At 35.5% G+C, this 25,699-nt stretch overlaps 1 protein-coding gene and 1 pseudogene across 1 annotated transcript; one reads left to right on the forward strand and one right to left on the reverse strand.

The window, feature by feature from the left end:
* Positions 1 to 10,860: 10,860 nt before the first annotated feature.
* On the forward strand, positions 10,861 to 12,493 carry LOC148265805 (uncharacterized; annotated as a pseudogene).
* A 754-nt stretch (positions 12,494 to 13,247) lies between these two features.
* Positions 13,248 to 14,493, reverse strand: LOC148265806 (uncharacterized). Its single transcript, XM_088220538.1, has 2 exons — positions 14,367 to 14,493; positions 13,248 to 14,191 (listed from the first exon to the last, which is right to left on the reverse strand). The coding sequence occupies exons 1-2, from the start codon at positions 14,491 to 14,493 to the stop codon at positions 13,248 to 13,250; spliced, it is 1,071 nt and encodes a 356-aa protein (XP_088076664.1).
* Between the last annotated feature and the right edge of the window lie 11,206 nt (positions 14,494 to 25,699).

Here is a 25,699-nt window from a genome sequence, read left to right on the forward strand (position 1 = left end):
ATAGCATGAAACTTAAAATTTGATTCTAAAAGTATGTTTCGCTTGTATTTAAACTTTTCAATCCCTTTATGATTTGCAATGACATCCTTTTATTGATTAATTTTACTAAGCGATGACTGAAAAACACACTTTTTTTTTTCAATAGTTAACATAATAAGACATATCCATACTAAGGTCCTAATTGATTAATCTACATCACATGGTAAGCATCTCATATATTCTTATCATGTAAATTTTCGAAGCAATCCTTTCTTTTAGATTCGTGCATGTTTTAATGTCTAATTGAAGACTCCTATGAATAAAAAAGAGAAGCTGCATAAAGAAAATGAATTTGAACTTGTTAATGAAGGAATATACAGAAGTTTAATTTAATGTCTAATGTAACTCACAACAACAAGGTCAGTTATCTTATTTCCTGTTAGTGTTTTATCTAGATTTTTAAATTGTGCTAGTGAGTTGCATATGATGGCTGCTAAAAGAGTGGTTAGGTATCTCAAAGAAACTTTAACTTATGGCATCAAATTTAGCAAAAGTCAAAATTTCAAGTTTCATGGATATTCTGACAGCGATTGAGCCGAATCAATTGATGATATGAGAAGTATATATGGATATTGTTTCACATTTGGATCAGGTTGTTTTTTATAGTGCTCAAAGAAATAAGAAATGGTGACACAATCAATAGCTGAAGCAGAATTTGTAGCAGCTGTTGCTGCTGTTAATCAAGCATTATAACTAAGGAAAATTTTGATCGATTTGTAGCTGGAGCAAGAAGAAAATTCTGAGCTTTTTGTGGATAATCAAGCTGTCATAGCTATATCCAAAAATCCAGTGTTTCATGGAAGAACTAAGCATTTTAATATTAAGTTTTATTTTTTAAGGGAAGTGCAAAGAAATAGTGAAGTCATGTTAGTTTATTGCAAAACAGAAAATCAGGTAGCAGATATTTTTACCAAGTCATTTCATGCTAACATATTTAAATTTCTCTTAGAAAAGCTGGGAGTTTGCAGCTCCTGATCTAGGGAGATGTTGATTTATCTCAAGATCTGTTTTTTAAATATCTGTTGAAATTAGTCTTAGTCTTTACCTGATTTTTAAGGGATTTAAATTTATCTTTCTATTACAAAAGTAGCTGATATCTTTCAGAGATATCAGTAGATTTTTTGGCTATTTTTTTGTATTTCATTTCTGGTGTAAGTCTATATATTTGAAGTTGGAATTCAATAAAAATTACACTTTCCAAAAATAAATTTCTTGCTTCTGTTAATCTACGAATTAACAGTGGTATCAGAGCCTTTTTTTCTTAAGGGACTTGTGAGAATTTTAACTGAGTGTTTATGTAACGACCCGGAACTTAAAAGGAAATATAATTATAAATTGAATACGGAAGCGAAATAATAAAGTTAAGGTTACATTCCTTACACAATAATTCAGAATACCCAATATAACTATTGAAATGATCCTTCTAAAAAAATAAATAAAAAACCAAAGAAATAAATGAAAAGCAAATAACTGGGCATCTTAATCGTAACCCTCTTGGAGATCAGGATCTTGATCTTGATCCTCTTGATCTGAAATGATTAATGAAAGATTGAGCTACACTAGTCCAGTAAGATGTCATACTACTCACTGATACAAAAATGAAGGTTGATAAAAATCATAAAAATAACTAATGGAACTCTTAATTTAGGTAAATTTATTTATCATAATATCATTTATTACATACTTACCATAGTGAGATTTTTAAAACCGACCTATAGAGTTAATAACACAAACAATATTACAATCTCATTTTCAATTAGTTAGAACAACAACTTTTCTTTTTTATCTGTCTACTGGTATCCATGTGGGTCCATAGGAATGTCCCACTATACGTGAATACTTACTCAATATTATCAACCAACCGGCCGTCTCCATACCCCATCCAGTATGAGTGCAAAAAATACAATCCTCAATACCCCGTCCGGTATGAGAGTGAAACGGACTGTTCCCATACCCCATGCAGCATGAGTGCCAAAAATATCATCCCTTAATACTCAGTCCAGTACGAGGATGAAACGAGTCATCCCCATACCCCGTCCGATATGAGTGCTAAAGTACCAATCCTCGATAGCTCGTCCGGTATGAGACAACATTTACGGTAGGGTTTCTTATGTACCCGATCCGTTTACCATCTCCCAGGATATCTAGTAAGGCTACCATTCATTCATTCATTTAATTAAGTAATTTTTCGTTTATATTTAATTTTCAGTTTCATAATTTAACTATAATTCACACAAAACAAGCAATACATGCATCAAGAAAGTACAACTAAATCATCATACCAACTCCAGTGTAATATTATGCATTTGAAACAGTAAAATCAATCAAATAGGATCAACAGTGAATAATAACCGGTTCTGACTCTATTAATAACATGTGATTAATTATTGAAATCTTATAAATTGTACAAAATGTCACATTATTTATAATTAAACTTCAATTCTATAACAAAAAATAGAGTGAGGAATTATTACTCGAATCGATGTTTGAAACACTAACCTTTCAGCTAGACTTACTGGCAGTCCTCCAATTTCCTGAATTTTCCTTCGGATGTTAAAACACGCTTCAAGTACCTAGAAATACCCAAAAAAATCCAAAATTGGTGTTAAGAACCTTTTCTGACAAATTTCAGAATTCCGGTACGACAACACCGCCATGCTCCGGCGATGGCACCATCGCTCGTGGTGGTGATTTGCCTCGGACTGACCATTTTTGGTCGACTTTATACTCATTCCTACGAAAAAGCACGTTAAGGGGTCTCGATTGGCCCAAAAAAATAAAAACAATAGAAGCTTACCAACAACGGGGTACTCCGGTGTGACGGCTACACCGACTCACCTTCGCGATTGGATTTTTTCTTTGGTCAATATGTGGAAAACAGAATGGTGAATACAATGGTAGAAAAATCGTACGAAACAGGAATCGGGAAGGGCCTCATCGGAGGAGATTTTTTATTTTTCCTACGGTGGTGGTGTCAGGCTTTACCCGCGATTTTTGACTCATTCACTGTTTTTTTTACTCCAATTTAGCTATGGGGGTGTTCAAAATTAAATTTTGAACGAATTAATTTTTTTTTGCCTTTTTTGGCGGTCGAAGGTGGCTCCAGCGTGGTGGCAAACAGCGCTCGGCTCCCTTCTCATGCGACTGGTTCTTCTTCTCCAGTGGGGGGCTGGCGGCTAGGGTTATGGTTCGATGTGAAGTGAGATATTTATATTTGTATTTCTTTAATCTGAACCGTCCATCGCGTTTGATCTGTATCGTACGATCGTATTTAAAGAGAGAACAAATCTAAATCGTTCATCGCGTTTAATCGTGATTGTCCGATCGCGCCTAAGGAGGAAACGGATCCGGATCGTCTACGCGCGCAGGAACAAATTCCGATTGTCCGATTGCGAGCACGTGGATTGCTAGCATGGCATCGCGTCAGCGTGCCTTGCCATGCGACGCGTTCCAGTTTGTCGGTGCTGCTGACTAGGCGGTCCTATGTGACACATTTTTTTAAATTACGTTTTGACCCTCAATTTATGATTTTTTTTTTCAAAAACACTCCCAGAACTCAAATTTTTACCTTTTTTTTCCAAAATTATTTTCAATTTCATCATCCACCTATTTTTCCTAATTTTTACATTAAATAAAAAGTTATAAATTTAAAAATTATATTTTATATATTAATTTTAAATATTTTAAAATTAATTCTGCGTATTATAACTCTCCCCTCTTAAAAGAAATTTGGTTCCTCAAATTTATCTCTCTCTTACTCAATCAAACAATTGAGGATACTGGACTTTGAAATTTGATTCTAGCTCGCATGTGGCCTCTCCCTACGTGTGATTCTGCTATAGGACCTTAACAAAGAGAATTTTCTAGTTGCGGAGTACTCTGCTCTCTCAGTCCACAATACCGACCGGTACCTCCTTATAGGACAGATCCTCCTAAAGTGAAAAAGGCTCATGGGCCAAGACATAAGAGGGGTTCGGGTTGTACTTGCATAGCATAGACACATGAAACACATTATGGACCCTAAATAGTTCTGGAGGCAGTGTCAGTCTATAGGCGGCGGTGTCAATTCTGTCTAAGATTTCAAATGACCCAATAAACTGGGGATTTAGTTTTTCTCTTTTGCTAAACCTACTGATTTTCTTGAAATGAGTGACCTTAAGGAACATCTGATCACCTTTCTCAAATTCTAAATCCCTCCTCCAGGTATCCACATATTTCTTCTGTATGCTCTTAGCCATTTGGATGTTCTTCCTGATCTTAATTATTTTGGCTGTAATCTCATCCACAAGATCTACACCAAATAATCTTCTATCACTCACATCTTCACAACAAATCAGTGATCTGCATGAGCGACCATACAACGCCTCATATGGAGCCATACCGATACTTGTTTGGCAGCTTTTATTGTAGGCAAACTCTATTAGGGGTAAATGATCATCCCAATAGCCCCCGAAGTCAAGAACACAAACTCTGAACATATCCTCAAGTGTGCAGATCATCCTTTCTGATTGTCCATCGGTCTGATGGTGGAATGTACTAAGGGACAGTTTCATTCTCATGACTTGCTAAAAACTAGACCAGAACCGAGAAGTGAACATAGGGTCTCTATCAGACACTACTATCACTAGCACTCCATATAACATGACTACCTCTCGAATATACATTCTTGCTAACTTATCTAAGGGGTCGGTCATCCTGATAGATAAGAAGTGGGAAGACTTGGTGAGTCGGTCAATAATTACCCAAATGACATTATGTCCTGAGCATGTCCTAGGCAATCCTATCATGAAATCTGTTGTGATATGTTCTCACTTTCACTCCGAAATTGGTAATGGCTTAAGTAGTCTGCTTGAGCGTTGATGCTCTGCCTTAACTTGCTGACATACCAAACATTTAGAAACAAAGTCGACCACATCTTTTTTCATCATGTTCCACTAAAATAGGGGTCGTATACTTTGATACATCTTAGTGCTTCTGGGATACATGACAAACTTTGAGCTATGAGCATCGGTTATGATGTCCATTTTCAGCTCACTGTCACATGGAACACATACCCTGTTCTAAAATCTAAGCAACCCATCGATAGAGGCTCAAAATTCTGAATTTACTCCCTGGTCTGCATCTTTCTTGAGGGCTGCTATGGTGGAATCGGTGGATTGGACTTCATTTATTCTCTATATCAACTTAGGTTGGACAGTTAGGTGAGTCAAACATATAACTCTCTTTAGGCCCTGGAGTCATACTTATTGTGCGACCTCTATTGTCCTGCATTCTGAAACCGTTAAGTGAGCTAATATACATATACTTTTTCTGCTGAGTGCGTTGGCTACCTCGTTTTCCTTACCCTGAGGATACAAGATGTTGCAATCGTAGTCCTTAAGGAGTTCTATCTATCTTCTCTGACGCATGTTGAGATCCTTTTGAGTGAATATGTGTTTCAAGCTCTTGTGGTCGGTATAGATCTAGAAGGTCTCCCCATACAAGTAATGACGCCAAGTCTTCAAGGCATGGATAACCGCAGGAAGTTCTAAGTCATGGGTGGTGTAGTTTTTTTTATGACTCTTTAACTATCTAGACCCATAAGCTTCTCATGCTGCATCAGAACACAACCCAACCCCAAGTAGGAGGCATCACTATAAACTGAATATCCCCCTGTCCCGCTCGGCAACACCAATACAAATGTAGTGGTCAACCGCATCTTTAGTTATGAAAAACCCCTTTCACAGTCTTCGTTCCACTTAAACTTGACATTTTTTTGTGTGAGCCGAGTCAAAGGAGCGGCTAGGCTAGAAAATCATTCCATGAACCTGCGGTAATAACCTGTCATTCCTAGAAAACTACGAATCTCCTTGATTAATGTTAATTTTTTCCCATCCGAACACTACCTCAACTTTTTCTGGGTTCACTAACACTTCATCCCTTGATATGATGTGCCCTAGGAAGGTAGTTTGCTCGAGCCAGAACCCACACTTACACAACTTTGCATACAACTTCTTTTCTCTGAGAACCTGCAAAACTTGAGTCAGATGGTGAGTGTGGTCCTTTCTACTTTTTGAATATAATAGAATATCATCGATAAATATAATGACAAACTGATATAGGAATTGTTTGAAAATCTTGTTCATCAAATCCATGAAGATGGCTAGTGCGTTGATTAGTCCAAATGACATGACAAGAACTCATATTGTCCATACTTGGTTCGAAAAACTGTGTTGGGAATGTCTTCTGCCTTGATCTTTACCTGTTGTTAACCTAAACGTAGATTTATTTTGGAGAAGACCTGGGCACCCTACAACTGATCAAAAAGGTTATTGATTTTGGAGGGGGTACATGTTCTTGATCGTGACCCTGTTTAGTCCCCTGTAATCAATACATAATCTTAACGTTCTATCTCCCTTTCCTTGCAAATGGGACTCTAGCACTCCAAGGAGAAACACAATGTCGGATAAATCCACTGTCCTGCAGTTTCTTGATCTATTTTTTTAACTCTTCTATTTTTACATGACTCCTTCGGTAAGGAAAAACTGAGATAGGCTGCGTGGCAGACTGATGGTTTATGGTGACTTCAACTTCCCCGTCCACTGATGGTCCGAGATGTTCATCAGGAAACACATTTGGAAAGTCTAAGACTATCGAGATCTCTTGAATACAGATTTTTTTCTTAAGTTTATATATTGTAGAGAAAACAATCGAGTTAAAATGCTATGTGCTAAGGAATTTTTTAGGGGAGAATAAAATTCGAAACTTTTATTAGCTTCTAAATGACTTTTTGTCAGGAGGCTTAAATACAATTTTTTTCTCATGGAAACAATCTACAGTGGCGTATACGTCGCTAGCCAGTTCATTCTTGAAAATACATCAGGGTCCTTTATGTCAATCTCTATCAAGTCCATCATGGGTGAAACTGAGTCTTGTGGAACCATCGCCAGATGTTGCTGGGGAGCAACCGGTGGCCCTGTAACAGTGCTGGATGATACGATGGGAGCTCCAAATTGTATTGTGGCGATGTCGGATGATACGACGGAGGAGTAGGGTTGTATCAAGGTGGTGTTAAATCCTCTCATTGTAGGGGTGGCTCATAGTGTTGAAGTGGTGGAGGGTCAGATAGTTCCCTCCTCACTTCCCTAGCCCACTGAGCAGAGATGCACCTCTTTAAAATATCGAAGAGTAGATTAACATCCTTTCGAGGCGACCCGTTTCAGGTTGCCATGTTCAGTAATGGACCTCATCTCCTCATGTCTTTCTACCTATTTTTCACAATGAATGGTTGGGTGATAGTTTATATTTGGTGTTTTGTAAGAATTTTGTGTAAGAAATGGTTCTGAGGAATCCGGCTCTGATACCAACTGTAACGACTCGGAACTTAAAAGAAAATAGAATTATAAATTGAATGTGGAAGCGAAATAATAAAGTTAAGATTTACATTCCTTATACAATAATTTAGAATACCCAATAGGACTTCTGAAATGACCCTTTTAAAAGAATAAACGAAAAATCAAAGAAATAAATAGAAAGTAGACAACTGGGCATCCTATTCACAACCCTTTTGGAGATTAGGATCTTGATCTTGGTCCTCTTGATATGAAATAGTTAATGAAAGAGTGAGCTACACTAGACCAGTAAGAATATCACACTACTCACTAATACAGAAATAAATGTTGGTAAAAATCATAAAAACAACTAATAGAGCTCTTAATTTAGGTAAATTCATTTATAATAAATAAAATCATTTATTACATATTTACTGTAGCGAGATTTTCAAAACCGACCTATAGAGGTAATAACATAACCAATATCACAATCTCATTTCCAATTAGCTAGAACAAAAACTTTTCCTTTTTATCTGTCTACTAGTATCCATCAGGGTCCATAGGGATGTCCCCACTATGCGTGAACCCTTATTCAACATTATCAACCAATCGGTCGTTCCCATATCCCTATGGTATAAACGCAAAAAATACCATCTCCCAATACTCGGTCCGGTATGAGGGTGAAACAGGTCGTCCCCATATCCTGTTCGGTATGAGTGCAAAAAATATCATCTCTTAATACCCCATCCGGTATGAGGGTGAAACGGGCCGTCCCCATACCCCGTCTAGTATGAGCGTCACAAATATCATCCCTCAATGCCCCGTCCGGTATGAGGGTGAAACGGGCCGTCCCCATACCCTGTCTAGTATGAGCACCAAAAATATCATCCATCAATACCCCGTCCGGTATGAGGGTGAAACGGGTCATCTCCATACTTTGTTCGATATGAGCACTAAAATACCAATCCTCAATACCCCGTTCGATATAAGACAATGTTCACGGTAGGGTTCTCTATGTACCCGGTACGTCCACCATCTCCCAGGATATCCAGTAAGGCTACCATTCATTCATTCACTAAATCAATCAATTTTTTATTTATATGTAATTTTTAGTTTCACAATTTAACTGTAATTCACATAAAACAAGCAATACATACATCAAGCACAACTGAATCATCATACCAACTCCAGTGTAATATTATGCATTTGAAATAGTAAAATCAATCAAACAGGATCAACAGTGAACAATAACCGGTTTTGACTCTATTAGTAACCTGTGATTAATTATCGAGATCTTTTAAATATTACAAAATATCATATTATTTATAATTAAACTTCAATTCCATAAAAAAGAATAGGGTGATGGATTCTTATTCGAATCGATGTTTGAAATACTAAGGTTTCAGTTGCGCTTACTGGCGATCCACGAATTTTTTAAATTTTTTTTCGGAGGTTAAAACACGCTCAAGTACCTTGCTTCAAGTACCTAGAAATACTCCAAAAAACTCAAAATTGGTGTTAAGAACCTTTTTTGGCTAATTTTGAAATTCTTGCACGGCGGCACCGCCATGCTCCAGCGATGGCACGGGCAGCGATTTGCCTCAGACTGACCATTTTTTGCCAATTTCGGTTGATTTTCGTCGGTTTTATACTCATCGCTGCGAGAAAACACGTTAAGGAGTTTTGGTTGGCTGAAAAAAATAAAAGAACAGAAGTTTATCGGCGACGAGGTATTTCGATGCGATGGCTCCACCGGCTCAACTTCGTGGTTGGGCATTTTTCTTCAGTCAACCTATGAGAAATAGAATGGTGAATACAATGGTAAAAAAATCGTACGAAACGGGAATCAGGAAGAGCCTCATCAGAGGTAGTTTTTTATTTTTTCTACGGCGGCGTCGCCGGGCTTTACTCGCGATTTTTGGCTCATCCATTGGTCCTTTTACTTCGATTTGGTCATGAGGGTGTTCAAAATCAAATTTGAGCAAATAAAATTTTTTTAACCTTTTTTGGCGGTCGGAGGTGGTTCCAGTGCGGCGGCGGGTATCGGTCAGCTCTCTTCTCTGACGATTGGTTCTTTTTCTCCAACGGGGGGCTGGTGGCTAAAGTTGGGGTTCGGTGTGAAGTGAGATATTTATATCTGTATTCCTTTAATCTGGGTCGTCTATCGCATTTGATCTGGACCATATGATCAAGTTTAAAGAGAGAGCGAATATGGGTTATTCATCACGTTTAATCGTGACTGTCCAATCGTGCCTGAGGAGGGAACAGATCTGGACCGTCCACACGCACAGGAACAAATCCAAACCGTCCGATCACAGGCACGTGAATTGCTAGTGTGGCACCGCGTCAGCGTGCCTTACAATGCGGCCGCTCCAGTTCGTCGGGGCTGCTGACTGGGTAGTGCTATGTAACACATTTTTCTTAAATTGCATTTTGATCTCTAATTTATTATTTTTCTTTCAAAAATACTCCAGAACTCAAATTTGCATCATTTTTTTCCAAAATTATTTTTAATTTCATCTTCCACCTATTTTTCTTAATTTTTACATTAAATAAAAATTTAAAAATTTAAAAATTATATTTTATACATTAATTTTTAATATTTTAAAATTAATTCCGAGTATTACAGTTTACCCAAAACAACAAACAAATCTACTTTTGAAAAATACCATTAAAACAGTGGAAGGTGAGAGTTCTTTTCAAGCCATGGCTCCACCAATGTTTGATGGAGAAAACTACCAAGTGTGGGTAGTGAGAACGAAAGCTTATTTGGATGCATGTGACTTATGAGACACTATAGAAGAAAAAAATGAAGTGCCTACTTTACTAGAAAATCCAATCATTGCTTAGATCAAAATCCACAAGGAGAAGAAGACAGGAAAATCCAAACCTAAAGCTTGTCTTTTTGCTATAGTTTCTCCAATTTCAGCAGAATAATGATTTGTAGCTCAGCTAAAGCCATATGGGATTTTTTCAAGAATGAGTATGAGGGAGATGAAAGAATTAGAGGAATGAAGGTGCTGAATCTGGTCAGAGAATTTGAGATGTAACATATGAAGGATGCAGAAACTGTTAAGGATTATTCTTATAGGTTGATTAGCATTGCAAACAAGGTGAGAATACTTTGAGCGGAACTCACTGATAGTAGAATAGTTCAAAAAATACTTGTATCATTGTCTGAAAAATTTGAAGCCACCATTGTTTCTTTAGAAAACTCTAAAGATCTATTAAAAACTAGTTTGGAAGGATTGTTAAGTGCACTTTAGGGACAAGAACAAAGAAGGATGTTGAGGCAAGAGGAAACTATTGGAAGAGCTTTGCAAGCCAAGTTGCGGCTGAATTCTGGAGGTAGAAGTAAGAAATGGAAAGGAAAAAAAGGGAGTCTCAGTAACTTTGAAACTACATCAGCTGAGAACAATACCAATGCTACAAATAAAAGAGGAAAATATCATCCTTGTCAGCATTGTGACAAAAAGAATCATCTATACTACAAGTTTTGGAGAAGCTAGATATGAAATGCAGAAAATGTCAAAAGCTTGGGCATGCAGAGATTATTTGTAAGGAAAAAGAGATATAGGAGTAGGGAGACACTCAAGTTGCAGATCAACAAGAAGTAGAAAAACTATTTGTTGCATCTTGCTTTACATCCAGCATTTAAAGTGATAGCTGGCTCATTGATAGTGGTTGTACAAATCACATGACAAGTGATGAAAGTCTCTTTAGAGAACTTGATAAATCAGCAACATCAAGGGTAAGAATTGGAAATGGAGAATACATATTAGTAAAAGGAAAAGGGACTATCGCAATTGAAAGTTTCACAGGTACAAAACTTATTTATGAAGTTCTGTATGTCCCTAAAATTGATCAAAATCTACTCAGTGTTGGAGAATTGCTAGAGAAAGGGTTCAAGCTTTTATTTGAAAATAAAATGTGTTTAATTATTGATCTAAATGGTCAAGAATTATTCAAAATTAAGATGCAAGGCAAAAGATTTTCTTTAAATCCATTAGAGGAGGAGCAGGTGGCATTTCCTACTCAACTCAGCACAGCAGAAATGTGGCATAAAAGGTTGGGACACTTTCACAAAAGCTTATTGTTTATGTAAAAAAAAAAAAGAAATGGTAAAAGGACTATCAGACTTGGAGGAGCATGTTTCAAGCTATAAGGCTTGTCTATTTGGCAAGTAAATTAGACTTCCATTCAAAACATATACTTGGAGAGCTAGAGAGAAGTTATAACTGACGCATACTGATTTTTGTGGACCACAAACAACTCCATCACTAAATGGCAACATGTATTATATAGTTATTATTAATGATCTAACAAGAATGTGTTGCATTTATTTTATGAAGTTTAAGTCAAAAGTTATTGGAATCTTCTTGAAGTTTAAAAAAATGGATTGAAAACCAAAGTGGCTGCAAGATTCAAGTAATCAGATCAGATAATGGAACTGAATATACATCATAAAAATTTAATTCTTTTTGTGAAGAAGATGGAATTGAGCACCAATTCATTGTCCCTTACTCTCCACAACAAATGGGGTTAGTGAGAGGAAGAATAGGACAATCATGGAGATGACTAGATACTTGCTGCATGAGAAGAATCTATGAAAAAAATTCTAGGTAGAAGTAGTAAATACTGCTTTTTTTTGCTGAGTAGATTACCTACAAGAGCATTGGAAAGAAAGATTCCATTTAAGGTTTGACATGGTGTTAAAACTATTTTAAAAAATCGTAAAATATTTGGATGTATTTGTTTTCTTATGTTCACAGGTTAAAAGGGATAAACTTGATGAGAAGGCTGAACTTGAAATATTCATTGGTTATAGTTTAGTTTCGAAAGCTTACAAAATTTTTAAACCTCAGTCCAGGAAGATTGCGATAAGCAAAGATGTTCAATTCCTTAAACATGATCAATTGGACTGGAATGAGGAATCTCAAATCAAATATCATATCTTGCAATTAGATCCAGATGAGTTAGAAGATGAACAACCTATAAGGGGAATAAGATCACTTTCAGATATTTATAAAAAATATAATATTATTGTTTTTGAGCTTGCAAGATATGATGAAGCAAAAACAGATAAAAAATGGATAGATGCAATAAAGGAGGAGTTGACGATGATAGAAAAGAACCAGCCTTAGAAGCTAGTGGAGAGGCCCCAAGATTGAAAGATAATTGGGGTTAAATGGGTATTTAGGACAAAGCTAAATCCTGATGGCTCAATAAACAAACACAAAACAAGGCTGGTTGTAAAAGGTTATACACAATGAAGTAATCAAGGAGAGAAAGTTTGTGAGACAAGAAAAAAATCCTATAATTTTCTTCACTATTTTCATGGGTACAAATGTGCCAAATATATAGGTATTTGGCCAAGATAAAAGCGGTTAAAAGATGCTAAAAAATTTGAGGGTTTGTAAGCAATATTGGGATATGAATTGCGAGTATGTTTAGAGAATTGACATACTTCATATTGAAATGAACTTGGATTTTTATTTTTGAATAAAGCAGGAAATATTTTTCAGTATATATAGTTTGGATGTCCTAATCTATAATGCCATAACATAATAGATTCGTCAATATTAGAACATCCTACAGATATTGAATTAGCACATACTGCACTTAAAGTTTGTCTATTAAGAGGTGAGATTTTGACTAGTAAAAGATAAAGTTCTGAGTCTTTCTTAGCATTACCAATCATCGTCTCTGTGGCCAAGTCCTAAAAAGTACAAGAATCACTGTCAAATTTAATAACACAGTTCAAGTTGTTGTACAATTTACTTACAGATAGCATATTGTAGTCTAGATTAGGCATATAAAGAATGGACTGAAATATCAAATTTGTTGATATAGTGGTTGAGCCAACTCCTGGAACTCTAGAACTTGTTCCATCAACAATTATGATGGATGAGATTTCTTTACATTTCTATACCGATGAAGGAGTGTAATGTCTCCTGTCATATGATCAGATGTTCCTGAATCAATATTCCATATTTGCTTTTTCACAGAGTGAGCAAATAAACTGAGTAAACAATTACCTCTCTGAGCAACGGAGGCATTACCGAGAACACCTTTCTGAGAAAATATTTGCACGAGAGCCTCTAATTGGGCTGGACTGAAGGGAGAACTCTCAGTAGTACTAGCTGCTGGGGATAATTCTTCTGAAATTACCATGTTGCCCTGAGTGTTATTTTTGTAATTTTTACTATTTACTAGCTTTCCATGTAATTTCCAGCATTTATCCTTAATATGACCCAATTTTTTGCAGTAATCACACCAAGGTCCCCCTTTTTTTCCTCCAGCTTCAGAAGTACGCCCGACGAAAGCATAAGCATGCTCGTGATTTAGGGCACCAGGCTGAGGTTTTCTGAGCAGCAACTTCCTCTGAGCAGCAAGGGCAGAAGTTGTGTCCGTCGGGTTCGTGCTAGTGTAAAAATCACCCAGCATGATCTTCTTTCTACTCTCTTCTCGACGGACTTCAGAGAGAGCTTTTTTGAGATTTTGTAGCGAATTTGTACCCAGAACGCGACCATGAACCTCATCCAAGTTTTTGTTGAGTCCCATTAAAAATTGGAAGACCCTTGTGCGTTTAGTGTGAGTTTTAAAGAGTTTCCAGTCTTCGGGACAATTCCACGAGTGTTCATCGAAGACATCAAGTTGCTGCCAGTGCTGAGAGAGTGCATTGTAGTACTGTGTTACAGTGAGCTCCCCTTGTCGCAGGTCGTGCAGTTGAGTCTCAATTTCGAATATGACAGAGGTATTGTCTTGGCTGGAGTAAAACTTGTGTGTTGCCACCCAGATGTCGTGCGCGGTTTCATACAGTAAGAAAATTTTTCCTATCTCTGTTGTCATTGAGTTGACTAACCAAGACATTACTTACTAAATTATTTTCGGCCTTCCATGAACGAGCACTTGGATCATCCGCTGGTGGTTGAATAGCTTTTCCTGTAAGGTATTCATCCCTGCTTTTCCCTCGGATGAACATGAGAACGAATGAAGACCATCAAAGATAATTACTCCCATTCAGTCTGTGTCTAATGACAAATGAAGGTGTCTGGTCAATGTGAGAATGGTTGATAGGTATTGGATTGAAGGAACCCGAGACATGATCAATATGAGAGGAGTTTTGCTCATCCATGGCCATTTCGGCTTGAGTTGGATGATGAAAGATTTTAGATTAGAGTTGTGGCTCTGATACCATGAAGTAATCAAGGAGAGAAAGTCTGTGAGACAAGGAAAAAATCCTCTAATTTTCTTACTATTTTCATGGGTACAAATATACCAAACATATAGGTTTTTGGCCAAGACAAAAGCGGTTAAAAGATGTTAAAAAATTAGTGGAGAGAGCACCCAGCTGTCCTAACAATATCAACTGTCCTAATCACTTGAGAAAAGACTAAGTTGTCCCTAATGTAAGTATACATATGTATAAAAGACTAAGTTTTTCCTAATGTAAGTATACATACATATATTTATATTTATACATTCATATATATGAACATTCTACACACAAGTTTGGGGTGTAGATTTTTCTAAAACTTTTACCCCAGTGGCCAGATTGGATACAATTAGAATGCTTTTGGCTTTAGTAGCACAAAAGGGATGGAAGATCTTTTTAAATGGATGTGAATTATGCCTTCTTGAATGGTATACTATAAGAAGAAATTTATGTTGAGCAGCCACAAGGTTTCAGTGTACCGAGAAATGAAGAAAAAGTCTATTTATTAAAGAAAGCTCTCTACGGACTGAAGCAGGCTCCTAGAGCTTGGTATAGCAAGATAGATTAACATTTGCTCAACTTAGGCTTTGAAAAGAGTTTAAGTGAATCAACTCTTTATGTCAAGAAAGTTGGCTCTAATATAGTTATCATTTCTCTTTATATAGATGATTTACTTGTCACTAGAAATAATGTTGTACAGAATAAAAGATTCAAGAAAGAGATGATGAAGGTCTTTGAGATGACAGACCTTAGAGAGATGACTTATTTTTAGGTATGGAGATTAAACAAATGCAAAATGAAGTCTTCATTTGTCAAAAAAAAATATCTGAAGGAGATTTTAAAAAGGTTTAAAATGGAAAAATGCAATAGTGTGAAGACTCCTATGAATAAAAAGGAGAAGCTACATAAAGAAGATGAATCTAAACTTGTTGATGAAGGAATATACAGAAGCTTAATTTGATGTTTAATGTATCTCACAGCAGCAAGGCTAGATATCTTGTTTCATGTGAGTGTTTTATCCATATTTTTGAATTGTGCTAGTGAGTTGCATATGATGGCTGCTAAAAGAGTGGTTAGGTATCTTAAAGGAGCTTTAACTTATGGCATCAAATTTAGCAAAAGTCAAAATTTCAAGCTTCATAGATATTCTGATAGCGATTGGACCGAATCAGTTGATGATATGAAAAGTAGTTCTCGGTACTGTTTCACATTTGGATCAGGTTGTTTTTAATGATGCTCAAAGAAACAAGAAATAGTGGCACAATCAATAGCTGAAGCAAAATTTGTAGCAGCTGTTGCTATTGTTAATCAAACACTATAGCTAAGGAAAATTTTAATCGATTTGTAGCTGGAGTAAGAAGAAAATACTGAGCTTTTTGTGGATAATCAAGCTGCCATAACTGTATCCAAAAATCCAGTGTTTCATGGAAGAACTAAGTATTTTAATATTAAGTTTTATTTTCTAAGGAGTGTGCAAAGAAATGGTGAACTCATGTTAGTTTATTGCAAAAACAAAGAGTTAGCTGGAGATATTTTTACCAAGTCATTTCATGCTAATAGATTTGAATTTCTTTGAGAAAAGCTGGTAGTTTGCAGCTCCTAATCTAGGAGGAGATGTTGATTTATCTCAATATCTGTTGAAGTTAGTCCTAGTCTTTAGCTGATTTTTAGGGAATTTAAATTTATATTTCTGTTGCAAAAGTAGCTGATATTTTTCAGAGATATTAACAAATTTTTTTGCCATTTTTTTGTATTTCAGTGCTGGTGTAAGTCTTTATATTTAAAGTTGGAATTCAATAAAAATTAGACTTTTCAAAAATAAATTTCTTGCTTCTGTTAATCTACAAATTAACACTAATTTTTCTTCTAATAGGATAGTAGTATATTTCATTCAATTAAAATAATAAAAAGGAAAAGAAAATTTGGTTTTTTTTAGGGGAGGGTGAGTTACGACATGACATGTTCATCTAAGTCAATAAAGTAGTTCTCGACAACGAAGTAGCTGACAGGATTATCTTGAAGAAAATTGGGAGAATTAGAAAAAATAAGAATATAATATGTGAGATGAGGAACATTGTTGAAGATTTTCGATGATTATTAATTGTAAAAAAAAAGCTGACTCGTAGAGCTCCGAGCAACACAAAGTGGGTGGTAGAGCTCCATAGGGGATTCACATGTGTGTGAGTATATGATGGATTATGTATTTATACAAATTACACTATTTGCATTTAGGGTTGGGAAGAAATATGCTCATATATGGGTATGTAATATAGGTACATCGGTTCCCCATATATATTCTTCTTTTTTTCTATCAATGATAATAAGAAGAAAGGGAAAAATTTAAAGGCAATCGATTAGGGTTTCTTATCCTCTAAAATCATCTTCATCTTCTTCTTCATTTTTTGGTTGATTACAAGATCTTTTATGGTATATGAGTTAATAATGGAGAACAAAAACTTCAACTTAAACTCTGTTTAAAACCCACCTTCATTGAGTGGAATAATCTTCGATCCTTCTTATCCAAGTCGTTTGTATGAAGCCAACATAATCTCAGGACCCTTGCTTGGGAAATGACTACTGGACTCTAATAACTATTAAATATGGGCGAGGCCCAGGAAGTTACCATGAAAATTAAGAATAAACTAGGTTTTATCAATAGAAGTTTAAAGTTAATATATATGCAAGCAATCCACTCATAAAACACTAGCTTCAGTGCAAAAATTTTGTTATTATTTGGATACAAAAAGCATTATCTATAGATAACAAATATAACACATTTATGCTGATACAACTTATCAATTTTGGACTGAGTTGGAGTAAAGACATGCACAAACAATGCTATCAAGATCTGTGAGGTAAAGCAATCGATAACCAAAATCATGTATAAAACCATAAGACTATAGATACTTATTTCTTAAAATTCAAAGCACTTTTTGAATAATTGCTTAACTATGAAATGATTCCAAACTGTACATCTGGAGACTTAAAATATATAGTAGAGTACTAACAGAGAGAATTGATGATAAAGTTTCTAATAGAATTGAACGAATCGTATAAAAATAAAGAAATACAAATACTACTAATTAAATTATTCCTTAATTTGAATAAGGTGTACCCAATTGTGTAACAAGAAGAGAAACATAGAGAAATGTCTCTAGGTAATTCACCTAACATAGCCTTGGCTTATAACATCAAATACTTGAACACAACCACAAGGGCCCTAGTTCAAATCAACAGAGATATTATTGCTTGCACAGTAAAATGGTATATCACTAAGTTGAATGGTGTTTTAAGGCAAATTCAAATAAACTTGTATGTTCGCGTTCTAGCATATTTGGCCATAGCATAAAGGTTGCGATAAATTGCATGGATACCTAAAAGGACAAAAACTACATGAGAAGATGAAGGCATTGAGTGTTAATCAAGTTTCATCATCCTTAATACTTGAAGGATATATACAATAAAGTAGGTTGTGATTAGGCAGGAATAGTATGCATAATTGATGACTTTAATGCGACATAACTACTCTTCAACACATTTGGTGCAAGTCATATTATACTAGCTACAACAAGACGTGACCTGTTCTTGCTGAAGATAAATGGGTTTCATTCACAAATGTAGAACCTGAACTTAATTTAGGAGAGAGTTTTGATTTGTGGTACTATCGTCTGGGATATTCTGCACTATATAGGTTAGATTTCTTTTAACATATTTTAAAAAATGTTAAGCATGAATCATGTTATATTTGTTCTCTTATAAAGCTTATTAAATTTCCATTCCCCTTTAGTTAACATAAGTCAAAATATTGTTTTGATCTTATTTACTGTGATATTTGCAGATCTTATAATAAACTTTCATATGATGGATATATATTTTATTTTTATTATGGATGAGTTTAGTAAATATTTTTAGGTCTTTTTATTCAAGGCCAAATCAAAGGAAGGTTCTGTTTTATAAGGCTTCTGTGCTTTTATGGAGATACCAACTCAGTGTGAAAATATAAATTATTCGTAGTGATAATGGAAAGGAGTTTGAGATGAGAGATTTCTACCTAAAGAAGGAAATTGTACATGAGATAGTTGAGAATCCTACGGAATTCAATATAGTAACTTTTTGGAATCTTGGTTCTCATTATCACACTCTATTATTCCCCCATATTCAAATAAAAATTTACACCATGTAGGTAAATCAACACAATCCATCTCTTTAGGGTTCTAAATTCAATTATTGGCTCACTTCAGTTCCCTCTGTGATCTCAACAAGTATGGCTCCCAGACACCAGTATTACCCATTAAATGACACCAAATCTCTTTAATCATGCCAAAAGTTTGGAGAATCCAACAATGATATACTATAAAGTCGGTGCAAAGGTTGGTGAAATTTTAATTTATTGGAATAGGGATTGTAACAAAAAAACTTCAACAGGAGTGTTAGCAACTGCTACCCTTCTCAATAACTTCGTGGTGAGATAATGTATGGGATCCAAATTGGACATGAAATTTTAAAATAAATTGAAAAGAATTTAAGAAATCAATTAATTGTCTAATTCCACCTTTAAAATTTTTTACAACACTAAAAAATGCCAAAGGCATTGAAGAAAACTTAAATTGAAGCTGGAAGCATGGAGGAACAAAGTAGCACAAACATGTTATTTTGCCAACACCTACACTAGATGCATTGTGTGTACAGGTGCATACTTAAAAGATGTGTCTTGTGTGGAGAGACAACGTACGTATCTCTCGCACAAGGATGTGTCTTCTATGGACATGGTTAGTGTATGCGACATAAGCACACACCCCCACCCTGCATGCGACTCAATCTCCTGTATAGTGAGTGGCATTTCATGCCACTAGGATAAGCTTTAAAATCTAATTTTGACTTGAGTTCATGTTGTTTTAGATAGTTTGCTACTCAAACTTTTGTATTTAATTTTATTTGGATTTAGAGTCTAATATATTAAAATTAGGACTATTTGCATATAAGCACATGTTGAATTGATGAAAATAAACATAAGAAAAATTTCTATAACGTATGTATTTTATTGTCTACTGTGCTATTTTCTTTTTTGATGAATCTCTTTCTTTGTTATTTTTAGTATATAAAAAAAACCGCTTATTGTTTTGAAGAAGAAAGATCTATATGCTTGACCTCTTTGATGGTGGCACCATGGTCCCGATCTTTTTCTATTCTTAATTTTTTTAAAAAAATTATTGTATTCATCTAGAGATTAATTAAATTTTAAAATTTTAAAAATTGGATAGAAGAAGGTTAATAATAATTTTTGTTTTTATTTTATAATTAATAACAATTTATTTGATGGAAAATAAAAAATAATTTATTGATAGAAAAAGCTTATACACCACAATCAAACATTTATGCCCACAGGCCTTGGTGGCTCCGGACGCCATGGAGCTGGTGGCGGAGGTCTGAAATCGATCCTTCGAGGTTTTGGTATGTCCATCAGTTTCCTGATTGTGTGTTTCACTGATCTTGATGCTGCGCCAATTTCTCCATCCATCAACTTCATCTCATCACCTACAATATGTATATATATATAGATATATATATATATATTGAAAAAAGTAAAAAAGTAATTTATTGATGGAAAATGCTTACACACCATAATAAAAAATTTATGCTCACAGAGTTCATATATACAACCAAAATCACCTACAGTATATTCTATATTCATTTACAAACACATATAAAGATTTGAATTTTGATTTTTTTAAAAAATTATCTTTTAGTGCTAAGGGACGGAATATTAGTTTTATTAATATACGTACCTCTGAGGATCCATGCAAAAACTAGCATAATGAATAATGCAAGAAAGCACACAGGCCACCATGATCTCTTCTTCATTGCAGAACCCATACCGCCTTGTGAAGATATATCTTCATCTATACATATATATATAGCCACTGAAATCATTTGTTGAGGTGTTTCCTTTGGCTAGCTGTTTCATTTTAATTTTATGCTTTCCTTTTTCCTTTACCCAGTCAAAGTAGAATTTCTTTTGCTCTTTAATTAATCAGATTAAGATTTATTGGTTTTGAATTTGGATAAATAATATACACAGAAAGAAATTCGTTGAGTCTATGTAAGATTTGTTTTTTTTAAAGGAGAAATTTATGATATTTAATTCATAATGCACTATTAATTCGTTTTAAATAAAATGTGTATTTGACTAAATTTATTTTTTTAATTATTGTTGTAAGATAAGTGATGCAGAATACTAACTGTAAAATAAAAATAAAAAAAAATTAATTAAAATAAGTATAAAGTTGTTGCTTAGTCTAATTTAAACTTTTAAAAAAATAAAATTGAATTCAAACCAAAGTTGTGCATTAAAATTTTGAGAAAGTAGCAAAGGCCCAAACATACACTTTATGGAATGGATTACTTAGTCTAAGACTATTCAATTTAATCAAAGATTAAAAAAATCGAAACTAAATTATTTTATTAAAAGAAATTCATAAGCATTTTTTTAATGAAAAAATAAAATATAACAGAGAATCCATATGTCAAAAGTCAAAAGTCAATATTTTAACCTCACTTAGTTTAGCTAACCTCATCTAGTTAAGCTTAGTTAATTTGGTTAGATGAGTTCAGTTAGTTAGTTTATTTTGGTTTATAACTTAAATATAATTAATGTTGTTAATTATGATTAAGTGTCGTGTACAAATGCTGAAACTCATAAATCAAAGTAAGATGCAAATTTCATTCCCGAAGTAACTTTACTTTCTTTCTCCTTTCTTTTCCGATTAGTCTGTCATCATTTCTTTGTCGCAAGTATTCCTTCGTTCTTCAATCTTCGTCGTTCTCTAGTTTGATTTCTTGATAACATTTAACATGTATTAAAGCACAATTGTTCCTTCTGACTAGTTTTCTTCTTCATTTACTCTGCCAAAAGATAACAGAAAGAGAAAAAGAAACCCTAAATGTGAAATCACGAAATTTTTTAGATCTTACTTACAAAGATTAAAACAAGAGCTCAATAAATTACTAGAAATAATCGAACTCTATCTAACTAAAATAACAAAGCTTAGCTAACCGAGATCAAAATGTTGATTTTTGATTTTTGATACATGGACTCTCTATTAAAATTAATTAAACTAATTGAGGTTTTAATATTGACCTTTGACTTTTGGCACATAGACTTTGTCAAAATGACTATTTTTTATAATTCAAATGGTAAGTAAATCTGTAATACCCAATTCCGAAATTTAGTCCGGGATTAATTTTAAAATTAAATAATATATATATAAAAATATAATTTTAAAATTTATAAATTTTTATTTAATGTAAAATTAGAAAAAAAATAGGTAGAGAATGAAAGTAAAAATAATTTTAGGAAAAAAGGGTGAAAATTTGGGTTCGGATGGTATTTTTGAAAGAAAAATAAAAAATTAGGGGTCAAAACGCAATTAAGGAAAAATGCATCACGTAAGACTGCCCAGTTAGCAACCTCGACGAACTGGAGCACCCGCGTGGCAAGGCACGTTGACTCGGTGCCACATAGGAGGCCACGCTAGAAATTCACGTACCCGCGATGGGACGGCCTGGATGCGTTCCCGCACGGGTGAACGGTCCATATTCGTTCCCTCTTCAGGTGCGAGCAAACAATCGCGATTAAATGCGATGAACGGTCCAGATTCGTTCTTTTTTTAAACACGATCGTACGGTCGAGATCAAATCGCGATGAACGGTCCAGATTTATATTCTCTTTAAATGCGATCGAACGGCTGAGATCAAATGTGATTAATGACCCAGATTTAAGGGAGACAGATATAAATATCTCACTTCACACCGAATCCAAACCCTAGTTGCCAGCCCCCCGCTAGAGAAGAATAACCAGTTGTCAGAGAAGGGAGCCGACCGCCCCTGTCACCGTGCCGGAGCCACCCCTGACTGCCAAAAAAGGTAAAAATTCTCATATTCGCTCGAAATTTGATTTTGAACACCCCCATAGCCAAATCAGAGCAAAATAAACTGCGAATGAGCCAGAAACTGCAGTGAAGTCCAGCAGCAACCCCACGAGAAAAATCAAAAATCGCCTCTGATGAGCCCCCTTCCCGTTTCCCATTTCGTGCGATTTTTCCACAATTATGTTCACATTCTGTTTTCTACAGATTGACCGAAAAAAAATGTCCAGCCACTAAGGTGAGCAAGCAGAGCCGCCGCATCAAAAAATTTTGCTGTCGGTAAATTTTTGTTTCTCAACTTTTTTCGGCCAACTGAGGTCCCTTAACGTGTTTTCTCATAGGGATGAATATAAAACTAGCTGAAATCAGCCAAAACTAGCCAAAAAGGGCTAGTCTGAGGCAAACCACTGCCGCGGGCAGTGCCGTCACTGGAGCACGGCAGTACCGCCGTGTCGGAATTTTAAAATTAGCTAGAAAAGGTTTTTAACACTTATTTTGGGTTTTTTTTTGGTATTTTTAGGTATGTGAAGTGTGTTTTTACCTATACAAGAAAATTCAATAAACTTGAAGATCGCTAGTAGGCGCAGTAAAAAGTTCAGTATTTCGGACACCGATTCGGGTAAGAATCTCTCACCTTATTCTCTGTTATAGAATTGAAGTCTAATTATCAATAATACGGTATTTTGCGTAATTTAGAAAGTATCGAGAATTAATTACATGTTACTAATGGTGGTAGAACTAGTTATTTATTATTGTTGACTTGTTTAACCGATTGTTTGATTTTACAACTTTAAGTGCATGATAATATACTAGAATTAATAAAATGATTCAGCTATATTTCATTGATGTATGTATTGTTTGTCTTGTGTTGATTTATGGTTAAATTGTGAAATTAAAAATTAAATATAAACAGAAAATTGATTGGTTAAGTGAATGAATGAATTGTAGCCTTACTGGATATCCTATGAGATGATGGATGGACCGGATACATAAGAAATCCTACTGTGAATGTCGCCTCATACCAGACGGGGTATCGAAGATTAGTATTTTTAGCGCTCATACCAGACAGGATATGGGACGATCGGTTAGTTGACAGGGTTGGATGTTGGTTCACGCGTAGTGGGACATCCCCATGGACCCCCATGAATACCAGTAAGCAAATAAAAAGAGAAAGTTGTTATTCTTGCTTATTTGAATATGAGATTATGATGTTGTTGAGCTATTATCTCTATAGGTCAGTTTTAGAAATCTTGCAACGGTAAGTATGCAATAAATGATTTTACTTATGATGAATGAATTTACTTAAATTAAGAGCTCCATTAGTTATTTTTATGATTTTTACCAATCTTTATTTCTGTATCGGTGAGTAGTGTAATATTCTTACTAGGCTAGTGTAGCTCACCCCTTCATTAACCATTTCATATCAAGAGGACAAAGATCCAGATCTTGATCAACAAGGGGATTGTGAATAGTTCACCAGCCGGACTCTCTTCAAAGGCTAGTGAAGGTCGTCCTAGGATACCTAATTATTTACTTTTTATTTATTTCTTCGATTTTTTACTTGTTCTTTTAGAATGATCATTCCCGTAGTCCTATTGGATATTCTAAATTATTGTGTAAGTAATGTAAACCCTAACTCTATTATTTCGCTTCCCCATTCAATTCATGTCTTTATCTATTTTTCAGTTCCAAGTGTTTACAGTTAGTATCAGAGTTGCATTCCTCGGAACTATTTATTACACAAAAACCTTAGGAAACACCAAAAAAATGAATTATCACTCAACCATCTTTGTGAAATGGAGGTACAGATAGATGAGTAGAGGAAGACCCCCACTAAACCGAGCAGTCTGGGAGGGTTCGCTTTGAGAGGATATTGACCGACTATTTAAAATGCTAGAGAGACTCATCGTTGCCCAGCAGGCCCGGAAGGAAAGGAGGGAGCTACTTGACCTTCCCCCACTGCCACAGGTTGACCCACCCCTGTAGTGGGAGGATCTTAAGCCACCCCTGTAGTGGAAGGATCCTGAGCCACCCCAGTATGACTCTACTCCTCCACAGTACCATCCGGCACCACCACATTATGATACAGTGCCCACCGTATCACCTAACACCATCACAGTATAGCCTGGTGCCCTAACCACATTACCCGGCACCACCACAGTACAATTCGGTGCCCCCACTGTATCATCCAGTACCACCACAAGGTCATTTGGTCTATCCCCAGCACAATCTAGTCCCTCTTCCATGGGACCCAGTTCCTCTCATGATGGACCTAGACTACATTGAGAGATATAAAAGACTAAACTCATTTACTTTTATAGGAGCATCCTCATTTGAAGAGATCGATTACTTGTTAGTTAAGACAGAGAAGACATTCACGACTCTTGGGGTAATTACCGAACAGAGAGTCTGTAACACCCACACAAAAAAATAATAAAATAAAATAAATAAAAAATTTGTGTGCAATTAAATAATTAATAAAAATAATTTTTTATTAATTTAATTTATTTTATTTTATTTTATTTGGGGTAAAAATGAAGTAAAAATTGAATGAGGATGAAATTAGAAATAATTTTGGGAAAAAGGGGTAAAAATTTAGATTTTGAGAGTATTTTTGAAAGAAAAATTAGAAACCAGGGGTCAAAGTATAATTTGAAAAAGTTCTGCCACGTGGGACGCTCGGTCAGTAGCTCCAACGAACTAGAACGCGCCACATGGCAACTTTTACTGACGCGGTGCTACACGGGAAGCCACGCAGGGGATCTATGTGCCTGCGATCGAACGACCCAAGTCTATTCTTGCGCGCATGGACAGCCTGGATGCGCTCCCTCCCAAACGCGATCGAATGACTAGATTCAAACGCGATCGGACAGCCCAAAGTGGATGCGATGGACGATCCAGATTAGATCGCGATGAATGGCTCAGATCAAACGTGATGGACGGCCCAGATAAAAAACAGACGGATATAAATAACCCTATCCGCACCAAACCCTAACTCTAGCCGCTAGCCCCCCTCGCCGGAGAAGACAACCCAGCCGCCGGGGAGAAAACTGCCGCCACCTACCGCCACACCGGAACCCTTTTCGATCGCCAAAAAAGGTAAAAAAATTTCATTTTGAACAAAATTTAATTTTAAACTCACCTATGGCCAAATCAGAGCAAAAAGACCGGCCAATTGACCCAAAAATGCAGGCAAAGCCCGGCGG

The sequence above is a fragment of the Carica papaya genome, chromosome 5 (assembly GCF_054855325.1).
Source record: "Carica papaya isolate Zhongbai chromosome 5, ASM5485532v1, whole genome shotgun sequence".
Taxonomy (NCBI): domain Eukaryota; kingdom Viridiplantae; phylum Streptophyta; class Magnoliopsida; order Brassicales; family Caricaceae; genus Carica; species Carica papaya.